Source organism: Perna viridis, chromosome 1 (genome assembly GCF_037379345.1).
Source record: "Perna viridis isolate PV_CMFRI_1.1 ecotype Kerala chromosome 1, ASM3737934v1, whole genome shotgun sequence".
NCBI lineage: Eukaryota > Metazoa > Mollusca > Bivalvia > Mytilida > Mytilidae > Perna > Perna viridis.
Window position 1 is genome coordinate 49,971,672 of NC_142445.1, and position 24,850 is coordinate 49,996,521.

The window sequence follows — 24,850 nt, forward strand, 5'->3', positions numbered from 1 at the left end:
AAAAAATATTCTTTGATATGACGAATCACGCCATGCTGTCTGTTTTCCTTACATATTGTCTTTTTTGTTAAATTGGTCGAAAATGAACTCGTTGGTACTTGAAAATAACCCCTTTTGGAATATAACAGGAAATACAGAAATCCGTTCGGCACATATCTATATCTTATCTTTGTTGTGACTTTAAGAGTATTGAAGGACTATGACGTTCACATGTAGGAATAAGGTAATGTTTCTATCTTTAGTTGATAATTTATGTCGTTAATTGTCAAAATTATTACCCAAAACAATCGTACGTTTCTTTTTAACCACGAAATAAAAAAAAACATGGACAATTAAGACTAATTTGAAGTGACCAGTTCTGTAAAAAGGGAGGTAACCTTAATCATTATAGGGGAATAACCTATTATATTATCAATTATTGCACATACATAAGTTCTCAAAAGTTATGTACTAACATGTCATGGTATAACCTTGCAAACGTCTTATTTATATCAAGTTTATCTTGCGTTTCATTAAAATCTAGGATGTGATGTCATTATACTGTTGAAATTCATTTGCATGTTATCAATATTCAATGACGACATTAAGACGATATTGCTGTTAACATATATCTTGTGGTTCTTGAACTTCTTACTAGCGTGTTAAAAATAAGTATAAATGCTTATTTTTTATTTTTATTTTTTGTTTTTGTTTTTGTTTTTGTGTGTGTGTGGGGGGGGGGGGGTTAAATCCTTTGCTCTTGATCCTAAAAAAGTATATTTTAAGAGAAAGGCATAAATATACAATCTATAAAATGTGTCGTTTGAACTCATAAGCAAAATGTGTGTCATTTATTTCGGAAAAAAGTTCATATGCCAACAAATTAATAATGAACCAGTACAATTTACATATTACTTATCCGCTATTTTAAGGTTACGGACTAGAATGCATTTCTTGCATTTCTTGCGGCGGAGTTGAAGATGTAAGGGAATGCAATCATCATATTGAGGGCACTGCGTTTGAGGTATATATAATATTTAGAGCCCTATAGACACCATGTTTCCAAATAAAACCACAAAAACTCATGGTTTAGACATGGTTGAGTCAGTTACAATTATAACTAATTCTAATGTTTCCAATCATTGCTAACTTAGGTCATGACGTTTAATACTATAAAATGTGCAATGCATTTGATGTATGACGCGTAGCCGAAAAAAATATCTCTAAATTTTTCATCGTTGAATCCTTCTTCCGAAGACGCATTTCAACTGAGTTACATACCAGAAAGTCAAAATTAAACTATTGTATTTGATTTGGCCGTCCTTCATTGGTAGGACGGTAAGGGTTCTGTTTAATCAAACTAAGACCAGTTAAATCATAACAAGCCATTTTTAAATGGTACAGAACTTCACGGACGTTTCATAACATTAAATGGACGATATATAATAGTATTCAGTAGACCAGCCATTTTGAGTAAATTTGATTTAATTCTTACGACTGTAGAAAATGTTTGACTGGCCGTATGTATGTGGCCCGAGAAAAGATCATTAAAGTAAATTGTTATTAGCACAACATGAAAAAGAAATAACCTCATATTCAAACGCACTCGGAAACGTTTTCCGAATTGTATATCGCATTTGTCAAAGTAAATCAACGACCATCGGATTCCGCTTGTCCCATGGATATTACTAAATTAATTATTGTTTTCTCGGTTATCATTCAGCAGTTTTAGTAGTTTAATTCCAACTTTTAAAGAAAACTATATTTCGTCATATTTTTGCGGGTTCAAGTTTATATGGAACTCACTATAATTAAAACGAAATATTTTTAAGGTTTGTTACATACACAACGATGTTAAAGTATCTGCTTCAGAATTGTTCGATTATGGCTATGGATCAACTCCGGTACGTTCAAAGTCGAAGTCACTAATTTCAGGAAATGACATCATTAACAGAAGACTCAAACCATGCTCAGACTTCAACAATGTCACAAAATTCGCTAAGTATCAAGTTCCATGTATCTAATGATGCCCTTAGTTATCAACTATTAGTCAGCAATTATGACCGAGATGCAGGTTAACACAACGAGGTGTCTGTACGAAACTAACAATCATTTTGAATGGCCAAATGTTTACAATTCTAAGCATGATGTAGGGGAATTAAGGGAACCAGGATTCGAACAGCGAAGACCTAAAATAACCAAAATAACACACACAAAGATGGAAAGTAAATGAGGAACCCAAACTCCACTAAAACAGGGATTACTGACCAGGTTCACCGGTAGGGTAAGGGTCTTCTGCTTTTCGATACAGAAACGCCCACTGAGTTACAAATAAAAATCACATCCGGAGTAGTCGGAAGCGGAAAAGAAAGATGGCACGATGAACAAATCAATACTCTTGATGTAGATGGATACACCTAACAATTCATGGGTTCATGATGACGACTATATTGTAGTGACGACTTTAGTTCTGTAGTAAAGTAACCCTATATGAAGCACGAACTAGGCTGATCAATGTGTTTATTAAGACTATTTTAGGTCCTTAAGCATCGTTTTAATTATGTTGCTGATACCAAAAAAATCTAATACATTTTTAATGATTAACAATAATTGTATACAATAGAACTAAAGGTAACTTTAAATTCGTCAATATTTTAGTAGCTATTTTGATTAAATTTAATACGTTTCTTCATATCAATAAATATTTTTAAAATAATTTACGTATCAATCCCATTTAAAATCCCCATCACCTATACACCTTCCCCCTTCTCTATTCCCCTTTGCCCATTCCCATGTAGAATAGGAAACTCTCCTCATACAAGTACTGTACTTGAGTTAACTGGTATGCTTGGCATGGATATCACTACTCCTTTAAGACTACAACCATGATGGTCCGGCGATATTGAATTTTAATTATAAATGTTATGAAGAAAAACAAATTTTGAAACTGCGAAAATTGATACCCGCAAATATATTGGCTTGACAGAATCCTCGAAATTTAATACGTTTGCAGTATCTTGAGATTCAAGTTCTAACCAAGTTACCCTGTGAACGCATTTACGTTCGATTGATATTGTAAACCTTTTGATCAAGTTCCTAACGAAATTTTTGCCATGAAACCGAATATAACAACACCAGAGGCAAAACCCTGCAATGGATAAGAAGCCTCCTTGCAGGAAGACAACACCAAGAATTAGATGGTAGATGGTTTTTCATCAATGCCAGATTCACTGACATTAGGAGTACCACATGGAACAGTGTTACAACAAACTGCAATCTTAAGTTCATTAAAGGACACGCCTGTTTGTAGACGACTTCCTCTTAAACAGGACCATCGAAAATAATAGTGTCACCAGCAATGGGTACAGGACTGGATGATGAGATTAAATCCAGACAAATGTCAGTAATCAGTAAAAGCAGCAAATGGTTACTCATAAAAGCTAACTGTACTATACATGGTCACACACACACAGGGTTACAGACGAGGCTAAATATTTTGTAGTTGCAATAGACAGCAAAATCTCCTGGGCTCACATATTAACAAATTAAAAAAAAGGAAAACAAAAACAAAACAAAAACAAAATCAACACATTGAGCTCTCTGGGGGAGAAACATTAGTGGCTGACCCCAACCACCATTGAGACATCTACAAGTAACATGTCCGTCTATAGCTTGAATATGCCTCTCTGTTTAAAGGAAGGATGGAAGGGAAGAAGGAGGTACGAATGTAAAGGAAGAAGGATGGATACCCCTATAAATCAACTAAGCTAGCATACCATTTAAAAAACAGCTGATTTGTATTGGTCGTAACGAATGAGTGAATTGATAGAAGATATCAACATCTTTCCGCTGACCTATAGCAACTTCCTGATGTTCTCTATGTTGCTCCACGAGGTTTTCATATAGTCTTGCTATGCAGGATGAGAAAACATTATGAGGCATGAGCACTACTCATTCAATCATCCAAAATCCGCAAAGATTTTTACGATTGACTCTAATAACTTGAATGAAAAGTTTTTACTGAGTGTTGCAGAAGTGGAAGAGGTTTGAAATATCTGTTAAACACCCTGCGCTTGAGAAATAGGGAAAACTTTCGATTGCATAAACCATTATGATAATATACCGTTTTTGAAAGTTGGATAGTGAATTCATTAGTGATGAGGCAATATACAGTTATAGACGATGTAAAACATTTTGCCTCGGCCTACTTTCCTACCTTTTTATTTAACTCTTACCAGTAGGGTTATAAGTAATAAACGCGTCTTTTAAAAAGTTAAACTTGATTGAAAGGTTCGATAACAGTAAAGAGACATTGTCAGTGAATAAACTACAGATGAAAACAATAAATGCGATGTTTATACCGATTCTGTTTTGTAGGTATATTGTACAAGTCAAAGCGCTGTTATTATCCATATATTTTGCGTAGCTGGTTGAAATAAATACATTGTAACTACAATTTGTGGCGAAAGCTTTAATAATTGAGTAGTGGTACATTTTGGCATAATTTTGACGCAAACGAATAGTATGCTCATAACCACGACAGATTTTGTTATTGTTGGATTTTTTTATAACGAATCTTTTGGTTAACATGCATTAGAAGCTTTTTTTGTTTGTTTGTTGGGGTTTAACGTCCGAGCAGCAATATTTCAGCTATATTCAGACGATGAACATGAAATGATAATGAAGTGAAAAGAAGGATATGATACAAGGATAATAGGGTCGACAAAATTTGATTGCCACTAGAAAAAGGGAGGGATGGGCAGGGTCGGGCAATTTAGCCTCCTGTGGCGGAGCGTAAAGGTTCCTACTCTTATCGAATACCACAGCGGGGTTCTTTAACATGCGAGGAACGTGACATATTTCCAAAGACGGTGCACCACTATGGTTTGCGGTCAGGTTTTCCGTATTATAGCCTGACAACCCCAGCATATAACATGCCTGAGGTACCCCATTCCACCAACAGGGGCACACATCACAGTTGCTTTGTGGGCAGAACGCCTAGCCCCCGGCTAGGTTTCTGAGTATTATTTAGTCGCCTTTTACGACAAGCTTAGCGCTGCTGCAGGCCTGTTCTTTTAACACCCGGACCTGCACGGGGCAGGTCGTTTACCGGAAATTTGAATTGCCCCCACTCAACATGGACATTTTCAATGTTTGATTAAGATACCCTCGCTTGAAAGCGGGAGGTATGTAATGATTATAGTGTCTGTCCGTCTATCTGTCTGTCCTTCCACAAAGTTTCTTTGCAACATTCCATAACAGATATTTGTTATTCTTACAGAATTTCATTTATGGATAAACAATAATCGGGGGTTTTGCTTTCAGTCCCAAGCTGCATCAACTACTTGTTTGGCGATTATCTTTATGTTTTGACCTTTCAACATGTCTGTAACATGTTTTTCTGTAACTTCTGATTTCAGCGACTTGATATTTTTTACCAAAGCTTTATAGTAGAGTGGCATATATTGGGACATAATTTCTGTCAGAAGAAACATCGACATCTTCTTTAACGTTTGGTTCACAATATGGCACTATGGTTGGACTACAAAAATTTGCAATAGTTGTCTCTGCAACTACTTATCTGAGCCACTTGATATCTTTAAAAACTTTATATAGGTATATATTCATATCATGTGATTTAGTTTTGTTTTTAGACAAGGTTCACATAAGCTTGCTGGTTGAAAAAGTTGTGTTCACAGTTTTTTTTTATCAATTTGGTAATTACAAACTTGACAAAATTCAATTAAATGAAGCCATTAATTGCAAAGAGCTTTTTAAGTTAAAACAAATCGGATAATAAGAAATTCTTGCAAATTTTAGTACATTTCAATTTCAAATTCTTAAAATAATCTATGGATAATATGCTATTTTGTTATTTTAGGGTTACTGAACATTTTTAAAAATTTCAAGCAATTTATTGAAATTAACATATTGACAAAAAGGCGTTCTAAAACGCTACAGCCATAACTTGACCTATCCACCCTCCTTCTGGCGTTTTACGGAAGTGCAAACATAAAGAGGTCTTTATAATACAATAAGATATAACATGTTTTGCCTGAATTAAAACTTTTCTATTGTAGCTCCTCCGAGTTTACCGAGAGTATGTGATACTTGGAATACTGTCACAAATATCCGTTTACCTGGCTCAGCTACACGTCGCCAAGGTAAGCAGTAAAAGTACAGATGGACGAACGCAAAGCTTCAAATACAAAATGGTTATCTCTATTGTAATAAAATTATTGTAAATGAGGTGTGAAGCGTAAAATCGTATTATTCATTTATTCAATTTGGTTTCTCGTTCCTCTTTGACCCATACTGATCACCTAACAAAATCCTACCGCAAAGAAAATTATAGTTCGTTCAAAGATAATGAAATTTGAAATTATTCTTAGAGATTAGTCATCGGGGATAATAGGGAATTAAAATTAGCCGATTTGGAAGTCAACAAATCATTTGATAACGATAAATACTTTTCAAAATCGTCATAATATTAGTCGTCAATTAGTATGTCCACCAATGTAATTGTAATACAAATTATCTAGACCGTAATATTCATACGCACATAATTTGTGAATTGGTTCCGTCAGGTATATTGAGAATTTTACGATTGAGTCAAGTCATTGAAAATCCTTGTTGTATAGTTATTGCATTATAATTGAAGATTTAAAATAGCATGTGCATGAATATCTGTAACAATTATAATAACAAAAATGTATGTTTGTAAACAGGGGTTTAAACGTTGTAATTTGTGCAGTGGTGCTTCTTTAGAAATTCCCGACTCAAAATACTTTTTGTTGCTATTTTTGTACATTCCCTTTATCTGAATTTTCTCAAATTTCCATTTTTAAAATAATGATGGGGAAAATGTTCAGATCCTTTGGAAAATGCTTAAAATTCTGAGTATTATTTTATTATTTAGAATTTATGACTGATATTGTGAACAGTACTAGTAACTAAAAGGTAAAAGTAAACAGTTCAACACAATAAACCCTTAAAGGAAAACATGGTTTGTGGTACTTGCGAAGAAAAAGCTATTGACGACATTTCTTTTTTAAGCATTGAAGAATCATGCGATTTCATTAATCTAATATTTACTGCTTGCAGTTGTTTCATTACTACAATAACCCTGCTATATTTTTACTAAGAAAAAACCCCCGTGCAGGTCCGGGTGATAAAAGAATAGGCCCGCAGCAGCGCTAAGCTTGTCGTATAAGGCGACTAAATAGTGCTCAGAAACCTAGTCGGGGGCTAGGCGCTCTGCCCACAGAACAACTGGGATGTGTGCCCCAGGTGGTGGAATGGGGTACCCCTGGCGTGTTACATGCTGGGGTTGTCAGGCTATTATACCGAAAACCTGACTGCGAACCATAGTGGTGCACCGTGTTGGGAAAGATGCCACGTTCCTCGCACGTTAAAGAACTCTGCTGTGGTATTCGATAGGAGTAGGAACCTTTTCGCTCCGCCACAGGAGGCTAAATTGCCCGATCTTATCCATCCCCCCTTTTTCCAGTGGCAATCAAAATTTGTCGACCTTGTTATTCTTGTGACCCATCCTTTGTTTTTCATTTCATGTTCATTGTCTGAATATAGCTGAAATATTGCTGCTCGGACGTTAAACCCCAACAAACAAACAAACAAACAAACTAAGAAAAAAAATATAATTGTGATTATTTTTCATAGTTGAAAACAATTTTGTCATAAAAGGAAGAAAAAATATGCAAGAAATGATAGGAAAATTAGGTAACCTTGCCTTTTGAGATTTATTTGAGAGATCGATATCGTGCTTAGGGATACAGTTAGGGATCTATTTATAAATATTGCTAATAATCTCAAATCAGAAATATTTTGCTATTTGACAAAATTTCCAAAAGATAAAAATCAAATGTCAAAAACATAGAACTTATTATGATAGCTATGTACATTCCTTTCCACCAGTAGTACATATTTCAAGTAACATCTAAGTTAATGGAAATAACACAACGAATTTCTCAACTTCTTAAATTTTATTTCACATTTTGTCAGTGTTTTCTGATCATCATCTTGGTCTGTTTTAAAGGATTAGTTTTATGTCAAGCATACTTACACATATTCATATTTGACGTGTCACTGGTATCTGTATTATACATGGCATTTAAATTACTCTCATAACAAGATTTATACCACTATGCCCCCTTTCTGGCGGATGCACAGCTTGAAGATGACCATTCATCGTTGTCCCTATCATAGGTCGAAAACTTTTGCCCATTGTGATAAGAGACTGAATCGCCTGAAAAAAAAATGACTTCTTTACGATACAATTTTAATTACGAAAATGACAGGGAGAATTTGTTCTTAATAATTTTGAAATTCATATGTTAGAGATGACCATTTCTTTCAATGTTTAAACTTAATGTGTAAAGGTGTATGTTATCATAGATGTTTTTTGGGGGGAATTTGGAATATATGATACAGTTAAAGCAACTTGTATAATCTGTCAAGAGATGAAATATCTGCACATGCCATGTTTTGGAGGAAATATTCCAAAAAAGCAGAGTTTATTAATACTAAATGTGTTAACAGAAAATGATATTTTTAAAAAAGAATGATACATTATTTTCATATTTGTTTTCATTCACATTGTTTAGAGTAAAAGCAATGAGACAGTGATTAAAACAAGGAATATGATATTTATGATGCGGGGACAAAGACAATACCACGAAAACAGCAAAACACATTAAGCAGAGAATTAATAAATAAACCCGATTCCCCAACTAGGAGCAAAGACCAAATGCACTGACAGAGTCTAAAAAAACTTTTACGGAGTTTGTCATGAACGATGGATATTACATTTTGTTCTAATGACGGAGACGCTCAACTTTTTCGTGAGGATTTTTTTCTTGTGGCAGCACTTCTTATTTAGAACTTCGACAGGCTATGACATTCTGTAGCAGCCGTGATACGTATCTTTACAGTTTTTATTACCTGTCTCAAAAATTTTGCATTAAATAAATGTATACTGATACCTCAAGTCGTCGGCTGCTGTATATTGGTTGAAAAGGAGCATTGCATGAATTTATGTTGAACATATAAATTAGTAGAAAACGTACCAGCATTTCCGTCATACATGGAACATCAAATATTCAGCATACCTTGTACTATCACTATAATCGACCATTTCAATCTTTAAATCATGATTGGAATCTTCTGTAAGTTCGTATATAACATCATTTCCTAAATTAAGAATAGCATTTACATGAGAACAAAAACTCACCTAAATACACGTTGCAAAGTAGACAAAAAACAGGAGTTTTTTTTTCTTAGTAATTGGAATAAATGGAATAATTATTTTATGTGATTTCTTTTTTTCAAGATTTCTTAAACTCAAAAGGACTATACGAATAAATAATTCGTCTATTAGTATGTAGATAATTATTCCCGTTGTATCAAAGAGTAATCAAGGGAACCAAGGTCAGGTCATTTCATAAACAAAATTGTTCATCACATTTCAATGATATGACAAAAACGTTTTTGTCGACCTTTTAATTTAAGTTGATTACAATTATTATTCATCATTTTTTTTAAAGTTTACTTTAGTCCAAATGATAATGCAGGTTTGGGAGGTCTTTTTTATTTTGTTTGTGCGCTACCCTTCAACATAAATATCAGATTAGCGATGGTCATCATTATGTGGACTAAGGTTACCTTATTTTCAAGTAGGGGAACAATATATTTCTCCATGAGTATTTCTATAATTAATTTGAATAAAACTTTATTCGATGAACAATTACAGCAATTGATATCATGCACCAAAAAAACCCCATATATTTTGATTGCTTCAATATCATTTATTTGTCTTTTGTGAGTCAGTATGTAAGAGTAATCGAGGGAACCAAGGTTAATGCGGTAAGCAAATGAATGTAATCCAGGGACACAGACCAGACATGGAAAACAGACATACACAAAAAAGAACATAGAGTAACTAAAATCATAAATACAAGGTAACAAAAGCAAATGAACAAATCAGTTTTCATGGCGCAGATGGACACACCGTAACTATCCACGAGTTCATGATGACGACCATAAAACTTTTGTAGTGATGACTTCAATCTTGTAGCAACATAACCCTACCCCAGAAGCCTATTTGTTACAATTCTAACGCGATACAAATCGTATGCGTAGTCTCGGCAAGCTCTGGCATAACGTATGAGTTGTGATATGAACACTCCATACGCAGGTGCTGAAGGGATTTTGCCACAGATGAAAGAAAAGTTGAATGAAAAGTCATCTTGTAACTTCATTACAAACCTATCCAATACTCTCCTCTTGGGTTTCCGAAACCTCTTTTATAATATTGCCAGTCTTGAAAAAAGTTTATACTCCCATCAAATCTGTGCTGAATAACCTGAAATATGTACGTTTTTTTTAAATGTACATGGAAAAAATACATTTATCCCAGTTAATGTATAAGACAATGTTATCATGGATATGTCGTTAGATATTTAAGTTCATCATATATACCATTCGGACATATATTTTACACTGGTAGATATGTTCCCATTTTTAAACACAAAAAGAACGAATACCTTTCATATGATGATTTAGTGCCATATAAGAAATAGGAATTTAAAAATGCTTGTAGAAATACAAAGAAAGGAGAATGAACATCGATACATTAAAAACGAAACTCATTTAATACAACAATTGGCAGAAAACATGAATATGAAGAAGAACTTGTAAAGCTTCTCCGAAACAATAAACCATTCTTGCAAGATCAATTATATATTTTTTTTAGAGAAAAGCCAATTCTTCCGTGGGAGGTTGACATAGGGCCAACTACTCTTTTCAAAAACGTCACGGAGGAATATTCATTCACTTTCAGGAAAGAATAGGTAGTAATAATATTTCAGGAATGAAGCATGAAAGTCAAAGCCACAAATAAACACCCAGACACAAAACATTATTTTGCACATGGAATGTAAAAACAATGTATGAATTTGGAAAAACACACCAAATACCTGTAAGCAAAGAAATGTAACAGCACCAACTTCCTGTGCTAGGAGTTTGTGAGACAGGTTAAACAGATTCAGGGCAGATAAAATTAGCAACAGGTGAAACACTGCTATACTCAAGGCAGCAAGAACAAGGAGCACCACATACTTAGAAAAGTTCATCATGCAATGTTATGCCCCAACAAATGACACAGATGAACAGAACCCACAGCTACAATATGTAATTGAAACAAAATCAAAGAAAGATATACATTGTATATTTTATTGTACATTAAATGCGAAAATAGGAAATGATACTACCATGCTTGAGTTGATAGTGAGAAAAGATTTCGGAGAGATGAATGAAAACAGTGAAATGCTCTGAACCTTTTACAGCTTGGTAATTGGTGGAAGTGTATTCCAAGACAAAAGTATACATAAAGTAACATGGATTTCACCTGAAAACGAAACAGAAAACCAATTAGATCACATCAATATTGGTAGTACCATCCAAAGATCACTTCGGGATATTAAAACACAAAAAAAGATGCAGACATTGGGACAGATAAACACTTACTTATTGGTTAAATTAGACTGCAATTAAACTACCAAACCAACAATATAAAGACCTGCCATACATATAGTACTGATCTCCTCAGAGACAAAATCATCACACAGGAATATTATTTAATACTACATTCTTTTGATGACCGCTATAACCTTGGTTCCCTTAATTGCTATTACCCAACCGCAATCAGATAATTGATGCAGAAATTTCGGTGGAACACTAGTAACAAATAGAAAGATACAAATTGTATGTATTGCAAATTTTGATATGCTGTACATGTGTTTCAATTAATCGACAACATAATTGCCCAGTGTGGTGGACGCGTTTTTCAACAAACGGTCGGCAATCAAATGGGAACAAATTGTGCTTCTCTATTTGCTGACCTATACCTTCACTCTTAGACTGACTTTATAGCTGATCTAATCCGAAAGAAAGAATATCGTTTGGCTGTATAGATGACGTATTATCTTTAAACAATCCTAATTTTGGGGATTTGATACATCGCATCTACCCCAAAGAACTTGAGATAAAGGATACTACAAACACTGTGAAGTCAGCCTCATATCTTGACCTACACTTAGAGATCGATGGTAAAGGAAAACTATTGACCAAACTTTACGACAAAAGACTTTTCATTCAAAATTTTCAACTTTCATTTCATCTGTGGCAACATCCCTTCAGCTCCTGCGTATGGAGTGTTCATATCACAACTCATACGTTATGCCAGAGTTTGCCGAAATTACCCAGACTTTTTGTATCGCACTAGAATTCTGACAAATAGGCTTCTGGAACAGGGTAATGTTACAACAAGAGTGAAGTAATCAGTGGAGATGTTTTATGGTCGTCATCATGAACTCGTGGATCGTAATGTTGTATCCATGTGCGCCATGAAAACTGATTTATTAAACGTGTCATAGTTTTCCTTTCCTCGTTTGTCTACCCTGGACCTGACTTTTTATGAGCAACTAGGCAGGTGTTTCTAGAAAAGCAGAGGAACATAGATACGATGTACTCAAGGAAGCTGAAAACCACCATCATAAACCAGGCTCTGAGACAAGGCATTAGGACAACGAAAGCGGGAAAAGACTTAGAAATCCATGGATAAGATCAACAGAACAGCAGGAAAAATAACAAGTCAGGACTTGATGTCAGGCTGATAAGATCGCCCAGGACAGAGGAAAATGGAAATCTTCTTTAAATGACCAATATCCTGCAAAAGGATGATAGTGTTTAAGTCAAGTTAGTCATTTGTGAGCAACATTTGTACCTTATTGAATTCCGAAAGATAGACATAAATTATACCGCTTCAGATAGTGTTGCAGTTCTCAGATCTACATGGATTTCATAGATTCCTTTAGATCTTTGGCGTGTTTTTAAGTATGTTAAAATTTCATACTTGAAAACAGATAAAGGCGATTAAATAACCGCTGATGAAAGATAAAACATGTTCTTGATTCACCAACTCAGTAGTCAGACTTGTCTGGGCCCGAAATACATCACACTTTATTTATCATAAGTTGCAGTATTACAAATTTCAAAATACCGAAAATACTCAGGTTTCATTACTTCAACTGCACATAGTATAACTTCTGGGATATTGATTTGCCTTCAAATTTTGATAGTTTGAATTAAATTACTTCTTTTATATAATTTATTCTTTTTTTTAGATCTCCCTAATGTTTCTAATGTTGCTGATGATAAGTTACATCTTGAAACACGTGTATTTGCATTATATATGATCGGTAATTGTGAATTTAACAATATCATGATTAATTTATGCTTTGTTCGAACATTAAATGCTAAAGAAGTTTAGGAAAGAAAAGATGGATAGGTAAATTCTTACAATTTCCAGGGTCAGAACAGTATAAAATATCATTACAGTATCTGTCCTTACAACATAGCAGGCACTTGACATGGTGTCCTTCGGCTCGACGTCCGAATTTTGGACCAGTAGTGTGGAGACATGCTTAAAATGTGGATGTTAAAAAAATAACTGGTTGAATCAAAGATTTTTACATCCTTGTTTTGTATAGTTCCTATAAAGGTGCTTGAATTTTGTGCCACTATAATTAACTATAATCCCCTGAAAAAGGAACAAAGACGTTCTAAAACAGAATCGATGAATGACTTGTACAGTACTATTGATTAAGGAGAAGACCATACCAAAGTTTAAAACACACCCACGAGTGTTGCTTAGCGTTTTTCGACGACGGATAAAAGAAAAACAAACAAACAAAAATACAAAACCCTACAACGTCTGATAATTTTGTTGTTTATTCTAGTTCTATGTTCTGGATATATGTATGAGTACTGGTTTATTCTTTTGAACCTGAACCTGATTCTGTTATAATCATGCTGGTAACACACCTAAATGTAAAACAACAAAGATAGCCGACACAAATTCTCGCTTTGTTAATACCCAAAACTGATTATGGTTTTATGTTGTGAACTGTGTGATCACTGTTATTTGTTTCATATTTCAATCATTATGTTAAACAACTAGTTATGTTTTTTATGCCCCCGCAACGATAAGTTGGGGCATATTGTTTTACCCCTGTCCATCCGCCTGTAATTCCGTCCGTAATTCTGTCCGTCGCATAAGTTTTCCGCACTTTTTTGGGAAATTCTTGAAGATATTGAACTGATTTTTTTGTATGTGAGTCTTTCATGATTAATTACAGATCGAGTTAAAGTTTCGTTCCATTACGCCGAGTTTTACTTAAATTATGGGCCCTGGACTTAAAAATTTCATGGAAATAATAGTTTTCCGCACTTTTTTGTAAACCCTTGAAGATATTGAACTGCTTTTTGAGTTTTACAAAATAATGGGCCCTGCACTTTAAAAATTGTATTGAAATAATAGTTTTTCGCTTTTTTTGTAAATGCTTGAAGATATTTGACTGGTTTTTGGTATGTGAGTCTGTCATGATTAGTTACATATTGAGTTTAAGTTTCGTTGAGCTATGCTGAGTTTTACTCAAAACCACATGCGGGGGCATCATTTGTGTCTCACAGACACAATAACACATCTGACAAAGTGCTTTTTACAATTATGAGTTATGATATAGCTGTATGAAGGTTAAATGCGGGGGCATCACTTTATCTAGTTTTTAATTATTCAATATTCAAAATGTCATGTGATGTAAAACCAATCTCAAACCCGACTGCGGCGGATTTAGAAAAATGATTAAAGAGGGATTAGAGCAAAAACTACGCAAATCAACTATACCAAAGACTCTCATGTGTATTAAATGAAAATGATTAAAAATATTTACAGTCCTAACGTTTTGTAAATTATATTGTTTGAGTATAGCTGTATAATTTTATTTACTTCATTGTCAGAACATTGTACCAGTTAACAACCATTAATATTTTCTACTCCACTACACGAAAAACAATCTTGTCCAGACTCTAAAAATGAATGAAAATCAATTTACCTGAATACATGTAAACCGCTATACATCACATATCATATATTAAGATTAAAATATAGATTTTTATTATATGTACCATAAGTGATTGATTACCCCTATTATTGTTTATCCTATATCGCATATCGTTTATTACATCGCTTGCCATATATTGCACCCCAATTTGAAATACACTTGAATTGTAGTTAAAATATCTGATAAATTTAACTGTATGATTTGCAATATTTCCGTGAAATAAGAACCATACATTTTGGGACCAGCGTCACTGTAATTTGTTTGTCAGAACATATGATTTAGTTTGTTTTTTCTACTTCTTAGACGGGTAGATATTTGCGATATCACACCATGGACAATGTCATACGAACTAGTGGTATGAAAAATTCACCGTTGTGATTGGTTGTTTTGCGATTGTGTATTCCTTTCTAAAACATGTGATTGGTTGAAAGAATGTTGTGACTTTTCTAACGTTATTCTCCTGGCATCATTTGTGACGTCATAGAACGACAATCACTAAAATTTCAGCGATAACAGGGGTCGTATGCCAAACGGCCAAAATAGTCCAAAGGAATAATAGAGATAAAGGTTCATAATCCGTGAAAATTGAATATCGCAATATATCAACTCGCTTTATCTAATTTCAACACATAACAAACTCGTCTGTTAAAATGATGAAATCAAATAACTGGAGTTGTATTTTTGCGATAAACCTCAATGGTTTAAAAATGCTGCAAGCTTTGAAAAAAAACTGTGACGTTATTAAATTCCAATTTGTTCATTAATCACTATTTTTGTATTTTCCATTTTTCAGGCTTGGTTGGTTTGCAAGCATTTTAGGTTTTTTTGTCTGACGCGTTAAATAGTATAAAATTTACCTGTTTTTACGTAGGCAATAGAATTGAACAGACCTGTACAATAATTGTTTATGGCATTAATCTAAAGTTGTTGCTGTTCTATTTTTTGTGTAGCTATTTACCTTTCAAATTTCAAACAAGGTCTAAAACAACATTATTATATTCTTAAGAATTTTAGAAGGAATATCCTATAGTGTTGGAACAATATAGCTAAGGAATTTATAAGTTGATGGACTCTCCCCATATTAAAGGAAAGATGTTTTGTAGTTTTCTTATTTTAAAACAGTTATGGTCATAAGATTTGTATATAGATAAAAACTTATAAGATCATATGTTTTCAAGAATCAAGACAAATGTACTTATTTGTAATACATAAAGCCCAGAAGAACCCTCTTGTATATTTTTTTGTATACACATTTTTTTCTAATGTAATTATTTTTTAGTCCTATCAGTGGTTCTAATAATAGGTTTCAACTTATTTGTGCAGCTGACTTGATTTCTCAGCTGTTAATAAGCTAAATTAACATTTTTTGCAGTGCAGAATAAAAAAAGCATTTTTTTTTTCAGATTGGATACACGATTAAAAGTGTCGTTTGAAATGTAATATTTTTTGTGCATTATTTTTATTATTAATGGAAAGACGTAAACTTACTAATGATTTTCAAAATAAACCACGATCTCAAGTCCATGATCACATTAATGCACGTTTGAGGTTCATTTAGTAAGATTTGGATACGTAGTAATCAGCGAACTGTTCATTTTAGTGCCTTTTTACAATAACAATTTTCTTATTTTCAAATCCAGAATCTTTTTAAAATAATTAATAAATTTTATACATTGTGCGCTGGTTTTAATACTTAACTATAATAATTTTGCTGAAAAAGTTGTAGTTTAATGTAATATTAAGATATTAAAAATATACCCATGACACTTAAATATGAATCTAACGAAGCTCTTACAGTCATAATTCCAGGCATATGGGTTCATCTTATACAACTGTTCTTAGTTGATTATTTACTGGTGGAATAAATTGGCCTGTTGTATAATGTTGACATATTCACTTTTATGAAATCGGGTTTTCTTACCTTGTTTTGTTTTATTTTGGTTGTTGGCATGTGTCGTGTAGAGATCAGAAGTCTACACATTTGAAAGGATTGATTTTTAATTGTCCTTTTACTGTTTTTTTTACGTTTCCGTTTCTGCCATTGATCTGTTTAACTTTGAATAGATACTTTCGGTCAGATGTACTTTCCTTATCAGGAGATAAAGCATTCATTCAATACATTACAGCGCGGACGTACAATGACTAATATTTACTGTGAGTAGTTTATTTCATACAAGATTTGTTTTTTTTTTTGAAGAAAAATAATACTTAAAGCAACAAATACCAGATTCTTCTTTTTTTTAGTTTTTTTTAGTTTGAGAGGAAATGACCTGCAGAAAATAATGGGACTGTATTTCTCTCGATTTAAATTAAATTTTAGATTAACTTAGTGATTGGTATAAGGTTATAGAGGACAACATCAAGATAAAATTAAGATATAATCTAAGAAGCTCAAAAGCCCTGTATTCGGTCTGACAGAAAGTTATGCCCAGTGAAACGCTTTAAGATTTCCGAGTTAAGTGCAGCCGAAGTGGTCTAATAAAGCTGAGTGAGAAAACATACTGTAATACACAATTTAACATTTTCGTATTGTCTTCATGTAAACAAAACGTTTATTAAATTTTAACAGCAGTCTTCATCGTAAATCGCGCATTTCATTTGTATTAAAAATAATCGTTATTTTCATCGCTGTTCTGAAAATTAAATTTTAGACTGTTCCATGAATTTGTGTATTTCGAAGTTTAAGATATAAACTCGGCCCAAAGCCAACCAAGGCGTCATCGGACCAAATATAAATGGCATAGTAATTGATAAGATCTCTCTAGTGTATAACTTCGTCCTCTTTCAGGTTAAACCTGCCTCGTATAAGATCCAATTACCATTTGGTGTCACAAAAGTTCTTATTGAATACATTAATCAATATAAATTGTTTTTCCCACTCTTTCTATGGTTAGTTAGATACAAGTTATAAATATTTGTTTTTGGTCTGCAGATGGGTTGAAATAATTTTGAACGCGTTAATGCCACTCAGCAAAGCAAGACCAATTATAAATCGAAATGCATAAAGTGGATTTTGCTTCTAGTGTATGATATACTTAAAGACAATTGTACACAGACTTATTAATGCATTCGTGAAAACCTATTTGTGCATTTTATTTCAGTTACCATACTTGTAATATGTGTCGTTGGATCAGGTAAGACGCTGCATAGGTTTCAACTGTTCAACAATATTCTTTACAGATTTTGTACTTAAACGCGTTTATTTTCTAAAACTTTTCAGTACTTTATTTCAAGTACAAAAAATACCAGTTTTATATACTGTAAATTTCGATATGCTGTACACGTGTTTCAGGGAGTAACCCCTCATCAGCAGCATTAAAATCAAATATGTAGGAAGATCATCATCAATATATTAGTTGTATACTCATACTCATTACCAAATCTATCGAACGAGGAAGCTAAATCCATCACCGAGAGGTTCTACCATATGCAATCCAAGGTGTTTTACGTATATTTAAATTTGGAATACTGTAAGATTTTATAAATAGGGTAGATAAAATGTGATATCATTCGGAGTCAGACAAGCCTGACTACTTGGTAGGTGTATACCCTCGGGAACCTCAGATCCACCAGAGTGGTACCGACCCAGTGGTTCTTAAATACAAAAAAATACCAGTTTTATATATTATAAATTTTGATCTGCTGTACACGTGTTTCAAGTAGTAAACTCTCATCAGCAGCATTAAAATCAAATATGCAGAAAGATTATAATCAAAATATTACTTGTAAACAAGAAGTACTCATAACCAAATCTATCGAGGAAGCCAAATCCATCACCGAGAGGTTCTACCATATGCAATGCACACCTTTCAATTTTGTTAAATAATATAAAATATGTTTACTGTTTACACTACTGTAATAAAGTAAAAGGCGAAAAATGTGAAACAGATTGTCCTTTTCGTTTTGCAAGCCGTTTTAAGAAAGATTTTACAAAACCAAGACAAAAAAAATGAAAAAAAACCAACTTTCTTTAAAAGGGTTGTAAGGTCTGGTATTATCAATTATAAATGATTTATGGCTCTTAACGACAGACGATTTTCTTAACAGAATTATTCCAAATTTCTTGAATTTAAATAGAAAGTGGACCACAGTGTTTATCATGCAGTGGAGTGGAAAATGTGTGTCACCACAGTATAGAATGTGCCAATGATGAGGTAAAAAGTAAATAACATTAACGAAATGTGTTTTAGAAAGAAATAAATACTTTGATGTTACAAATTTATTGTTTTTGAGGCATACTCATTGCCCAATTAGCTAAATTAATGATGGTATTAGACGAACAGAAGTTACACACTAATTACACTTGTATTAAATGTATGATTGCATAGAATTGTCATTCATTTGAAGGACAAAATAGGCAGTCAAACAATTTAACAATTTAAAAACTAATTTTAAAATTGAAAGAACCCGCAGGTTCGTTCAATGGTTTATAGTGTATTCAAATTTATGAATGAAGTACTTTTGAATTATACACAGCATTCAACATTTTCCTGTTTTAAAATGTTTGAACTACTTTTATATCAGGTTTGTTACATGCATCACTATGTCACAGAATCAGGTGAAGACTTGATAGATTACGGATGTATGTCTCCACAGGTATTTTTGACTGACAACTTATAAAATTACAATCGAACATGATAAAATAACATACAAGGTGTTGTGTCATACAAACACAGTTTATGACGTTTATAAATTCATATTTTCTTCCAATAATGTGTTAGTAATGATATCTACTCCGCAAACTGATACGGTACCTCATTTGACAAGCATCTCAGCATATACTGTTTTTTCTAATACTGCAACCCTACCATTTTAACTTATTTAATGATTCAAGGAGGGACATTCGATCCTAAAAGCTTGAATTTTAGCTGTGCTCCTTGGTATCTTTTCTAATAAGTTATTTAACTGTGTCTGTTATTATCGTCAAAATCCGATCAATTTAGTTCTATGCCTAATAATTTCTTTGCAAAGCGATATTGTTTTCAGTTCGGTTTCATTTGAATTTTTAACATTGCTTGTTTTTATTTAGGAGAATATTGTATCTTAGGTTATATCCGGTAAAAGACATCTTATTTGATTCCAAAATTTAGAAATCAGCCTACGATCTTATACATGACCGTATCCGTTTCTCACATAATCCGTTGTAAATCTTATAAGATTTAAATGTTCATTTTTAAATTATTGAACGAATATATTTTATAATGGAAGTAATCTTTATCACACCAATTTAGTTCTAAAAAAATGAAAACAAAAGAAAATATATATTTATCTGTTCCTCTATTAATATATATATTTAGATATTTGTATATATTTTTTATTCATTTATAGTTTAAACGTCAAACTACTGTGTCCCTATCCAATGAATAATCGCTACACCACTCGTTCTGTTCAAAGCAGCAACTTTGATCAACATAACATGATAATATTTGACCTTAAAATAATGCATAGAGATACATTCAGCTTAACTTGAAATGAATTCTCAAATGAAGTTACAGTGGCTGGGTGTTTAAAGCAATTTAGTATTAGATCTCCGACAAAGAGTTCGTTCCATTGAAAAGTAAACTAAAATTAACAGTACAAAAAGTTTTGTTCAACTATAGTTTAGTATATTTGTTAGACATGACAATGTTTGTTCCAGCAATCAGGGTATGTTTTGAACTTTCTTCGATCATTTGTTTTATTTACTTCCCGGTTAATTCTTTGTATGTTGAAAAAGTCTATGTGTATTTGGTGACAAGAGAGAAATCAATATATTGATTGCCATATTGTAGGCATGTCCAAATTCTTATTCGCCTATACAAATAATTGGTCGCAGGAATGAGGGTCATCATATCAAATGTACCCATTGTTGTAATACAAAACTGTGCAATGCCAACTTATCCTGTTCAAGTAATGGAAATATCCGTAAGTAAATCGACTATTCCTTACTCTTTAACATAATTTCTTTTTATTAGTCCATATTTTATAGCAACTTTAAAAAAGAAAAAAATGTTTCCTCTTTTGTAATATGTAAAATCTTAAAATAACTTTCAAGAGGGATAGTACTTTATTGTCGGCGACTTGATCAATTTTTTATTTTTCCTCCTGCCTGATGATTTCTTAGCGTTGACTACTAAAATGGTACAAAAGTATTTGAAAATTTTCAGGCAACTTATCCATTCATCGACTATAACGTCGCCGATAAACAGCATAACGTCATTTTTAAACGTTTCCGAAGAACATCACATCTCGCCCTGTCAGACTTGCTGTCGCTGTATTTATATTATTATTTTAAATACAGAAAAAAAGATTGTTTTTATTAATTGGAAACACTTTTATCTTGAAGGGAACGGAAACCATGAAAAACATCATGTAGATAAATAAAATCATTAAAAGACCTTGAACAACAGAATAATTACTGAAATCATCTAACATTTTATATCTAAATTGTACTGTGCAAGGACGCTGCTTCAAAATGACATACATGTATATTTTAATTTTTGTTCAAGATTCTCAAACATTACCGCCAATGGAGTGTAGTGACTTACGAATTACAAAAAGTGGAGTGTTTTCTATATATCCATATGGAACCTGGCAGCAAGAAGTTCGTGCCTATTGTTATGTTGATCCAAGGATGCATATCTGGACGGTAATTCAATTTTATTTGATCAACCAATAATTATTGCTAATATATAGCATCCAGTGCGAGAATCGTTAAAATAATAATATTTTCTTTCAAGAAAAGGATTTTTTAATCTAACAAATTAACAAATGCTGAAACTAAATGAAAGACGGGTCTGGGGTTATTATGCGATAAACATTTGGAAAAATCTTATGAAAACTCAGTGTGTAAACTGATATTATCATAGAAATATTCAATAAAGAGTAGTATTGATAGTATCATAAATTATATATTAAGCTTAGAATATAATTTTCTATCGCCAAGTTTAGGAAAATATGAAATATTTTTAAATGTGAATGAATATATTGACGTCGCAGGATTCAGCTTCAGTTGTATTTGGAATTCGGTAAATGCTTTATTGAGTATGTTTACAATGTTTCGTATTCGTGGTTTCTTTTCATTATTCACTGATGGTATTATTATTTCCAAACTTCATGAAAAACCAGATTTTTCCCATATACATGCACACTTTATATATATAAATATATATATACACGATAGATATCAGTAATAGTAAGTGAATGTTATAGGATGAATACTGAGGTTCTTCCAGTATAAATAGTTTATACTATGGCAATCTTATTTACAACTTAAAAACAACATATAATACAGCTCCTCAGCCGTTTGTAAAGATTTTTTAAAAAGTGTATATCCTTTAAGCAAACTGAGAGGATGGTAAACATATTTTAAAAACGCAAAAGCATTAATCATATCCATTAAAGGTAGATTTTTTGTTTGGTGAAGTATTTCTATAGTTCTATCAAAAACTGCGTTATACGTATCATACACATAAAAGTGTTATTCTAGGTGATTCAACGAAGGATTGATGGCAAAGTAAACTTCTACAGAGACTGGCAGTCATATAAAACTGGGTTTGGGACCCCAAGTGCAGAGTATTGGCTGGGTAATGAAATATGTTTTACAACAATTAAGATAACATTCAGGGTATCATAAATCTTATTTTTTAAATGCTAATTGAATGACAAGTAATATATGGCTTCGATGTTAAAACAGAAAATAATTAAGAAAGAATCCATGCTTTGTTGTAAAAATTATCTAGTCATGCAAGTTTGCTTGTGTCCATCATTTCTGAAATAACACGATTAACAAAATTAATAGTAAAAATATCGCATGGTCAGAAGAAGGGAAATACAAAACCAGTAATGTGCGAAAAATAAGTACAAAATAACACTAATAAAATACCCAAAACAAACAACATGAATTCAAATTTGATTGATGTGATCTATAAAGTAAATGTGATCATTGAGAAGCATTACTTACTAAACAGAACAATGAAAAGGAGGAGAAGTTGTAGTACGTTTCGACAATAAGTGCATTGATAATTTTTAAACTTAAAAACAGACTTTTGATAAATCAAGTATCCTTTTTGAAGGGAATGATGTAATACATGAGCTAACAGAAGATTCCAATCACGCCTTAATGATAAGATTGACCGATTACAGTAATGTCACTAAGTATGCGGAGTATTTATCATTCCATGTGGCCAGTGAAGCCCAGGGGTACCGATTGACAGTTAGCCTGTTTGATGGAAATGCAAGTATGGACGAAAGTTGAAGATATTTTCAAATTCTAATACGCATTTTGTATAATTTGCCCAACTTAATTCTTTTAAAACAAAACATCAATGATTAAAGGACTTCAATTGTGTATAAAATATAATATGATTTTAACTTGCCGAATAACGTACCTAACAAATGATTCATAAATCAAATTTGTTTATAATATACAACACATTTCTAACTCAAAGACATAGAGCATAGTAATGACATCAGTTGTTTTTCTTTTTTAATTTGAAGACATTTGATGTAAATGGTTACGTTTGCTGAGATAGATAGTATGTCACTGTTACAGATGTGATTTTTATATTAAAATGTTAAAGCTGACGACCTATCCTATCATAGCGGACAAAAATTTACAACACACGACAGAGATAATGATCCATATTCTTCCAACTGCGCAATTAGGTATAAAGGAGCTTGGTGGTACAAGTCATGTTACTACTCAACACTAAATGGGCTTTACATTACAAATCCTAAGGATAATACTGGGACAGGCATGGCATGGTACAACTGGCATGGATATCATCCGCTGAAGGAAACCATAATGATGATCAGAAGACATTAAATCATTATGATTGATGTTGTTAATAATAAGACTTTAAAAATAAAACTATGTATATCATTTACACCCTGGCTCATTTGATGTTTAAGTGATATTTAATTTTGAACATGGTTTTAACAATATATTGGTATGGAAAATAAAGTATTATGATAAAAAAAAAGAAATATGGCCAAAATGGAAGTAAATGGTCATTTCAAAATGCTCTTTGAACAGTTGGTGTGCCTGGTGTTAAATCAAACTAAAACATACACTAACACGTCGATTTAAGTAAAGCAAGAAAACACTAACTATACAAAATATACACACTAAAACAGAACTTTTGTAAAATATACATAAAATACTTATGTTTGCTTTTATTGTTTAAACAAATGCAAAACATGCGTGTCTAAAAGATTTTTCATGTTTTTGCTACATGATTTTGGGTCTTTGAAAACTGGTGTAGCATTGGCGCTCATTGACCATCCTAAAACTTTCATTCGTTTCAAAATTAAAGATTTCGCGGTCCTTAACCACTCTGACAGAGAATCAATGTCTTCTTGTTCTTCTTGCGTAGTCCTCCACGTCATCTATAAGAAGTTTCGTTTTCGATGATCGATAAATCTCTTTTAACGATGTGACCAGAAGGACCATTTGAATGGAGACTTTTTGCAAGAACAGTCAGGTGGTTTAGCCTTGAAGTCCTCAATATCGCCTTTTATCATTGAAATCATTGGCTGCAATGGTTGAAGTAAAGGAATATAAAATAATTGGTATGGATTTGTCTTTGAAATATGGGGTATTTTGTTGGTAACGTTTTTGTGATGGAGCATGTTAGCCAACTTAATTGCATCTATACCTTTGTTGACAAACGGTAGTGGAAGAAATGATCGCTTTCTTAATCTTGACTTTTCACACAAACTGGTTTAAAGATTCTGTGGAAACCAATATCCAAAATGATGGCAACATTATACATATACATATGAAAACATATGTTGCAATTTTTCCCACTTTACAGGATTCAATATTGATATATTTGAAAACATTTCTGACTGCCAAAATATATGTGTAGTGTGAGTTTATATTAAAAAATAATCATTTTGGCAATTTA

At 32.7% G+C, this 24,850-nt stretch overlaps 1 protein-coding gene across 2 annotated transcripts; it reads left to right on the plus strand.

The window, feature by feature from the left end:
- The first annotated feature begins 178 nt into the window (after window positions 1-178).
- Window positions 179-23,827, plus strand: LOC148629184 (microfibril-associated glycoprotein 4-like). Of its 2 annotated transcripts, XM_088545778.1 has the most exons (14): window positions 179-223; window positions 912-1,003; window positions 1,812-1,883; window positions 5,400-5,595; window positions 6,060-6,143; window positions 8,604-9,164; window positions 10,751-12,753; window positions 19,038-19,114; window positions 19,485-19,556; window positions 20,732-20,864; window positions 21,449-21,588; window positions 22,429-22,525; window positions 23,015-23,179; window positions 23,522-23,827. In XM_088545778.1, exons 7-14 carry the CDS (start codon window positions 12,735-12,737, stop codon window positions 23,764-23,766), a joined length of 948 nt encoding a protein of 315 aa, XP_088401904.1. In that variant the 5' UTR covers window positions 179-223; window positions 912-1,003; window positions 1,812-1,883; window positions 5,400-5,595; window positions 6,060-6,143; window positions 8,604-9,164; window positions 10,751-12,734; the 3' UTR covers window positions 23,767-23,827. The 2 variants fall into 2 exon arrangements, with proteins under 2 accessions (XP_088401904.1, XP_088401894.1); XM_088545768.1 differs by lacking the exons at window positions 179-223; window positions 912-1,003; window positions 1,812-1,883; ... (2 more) ...; window positions 8,604-9,164; window positions 10,751-12,753 and adding exons at window positions 16,994-17,114; window positions 18,062-18,094.
- Window positions 23,828-24,850: the final 1,023 nt, after the last annotated feature.

What these genes read in the sequence shown, in the direction of transcription:
- LOC148629184 (XM_088545768.1), top strand. Translation starts at nt 17,039, where the DNA reads ATGTACTTTCCTTATCAGGAGATAAAGCATTCATTCAATACATTACAG. An exon ending in AATATGTGTCGTTGGATCAG is followed by an intron (nt 18,095 to 19,037) that starts GTAAGACGCTGC and finishes GAATTTAAATAG; the next exon opens with AAAGTGGACCACAGTGTTTA. An exon ending in TAGAATGTGCCAATGATGAG is followed by an intron (nt 19,115 to 19,484) that starts GTAAAAAGTAAA and finishes CTTTTATATCAG; the next exon opens with GTTTGTTACATGCATCACTA.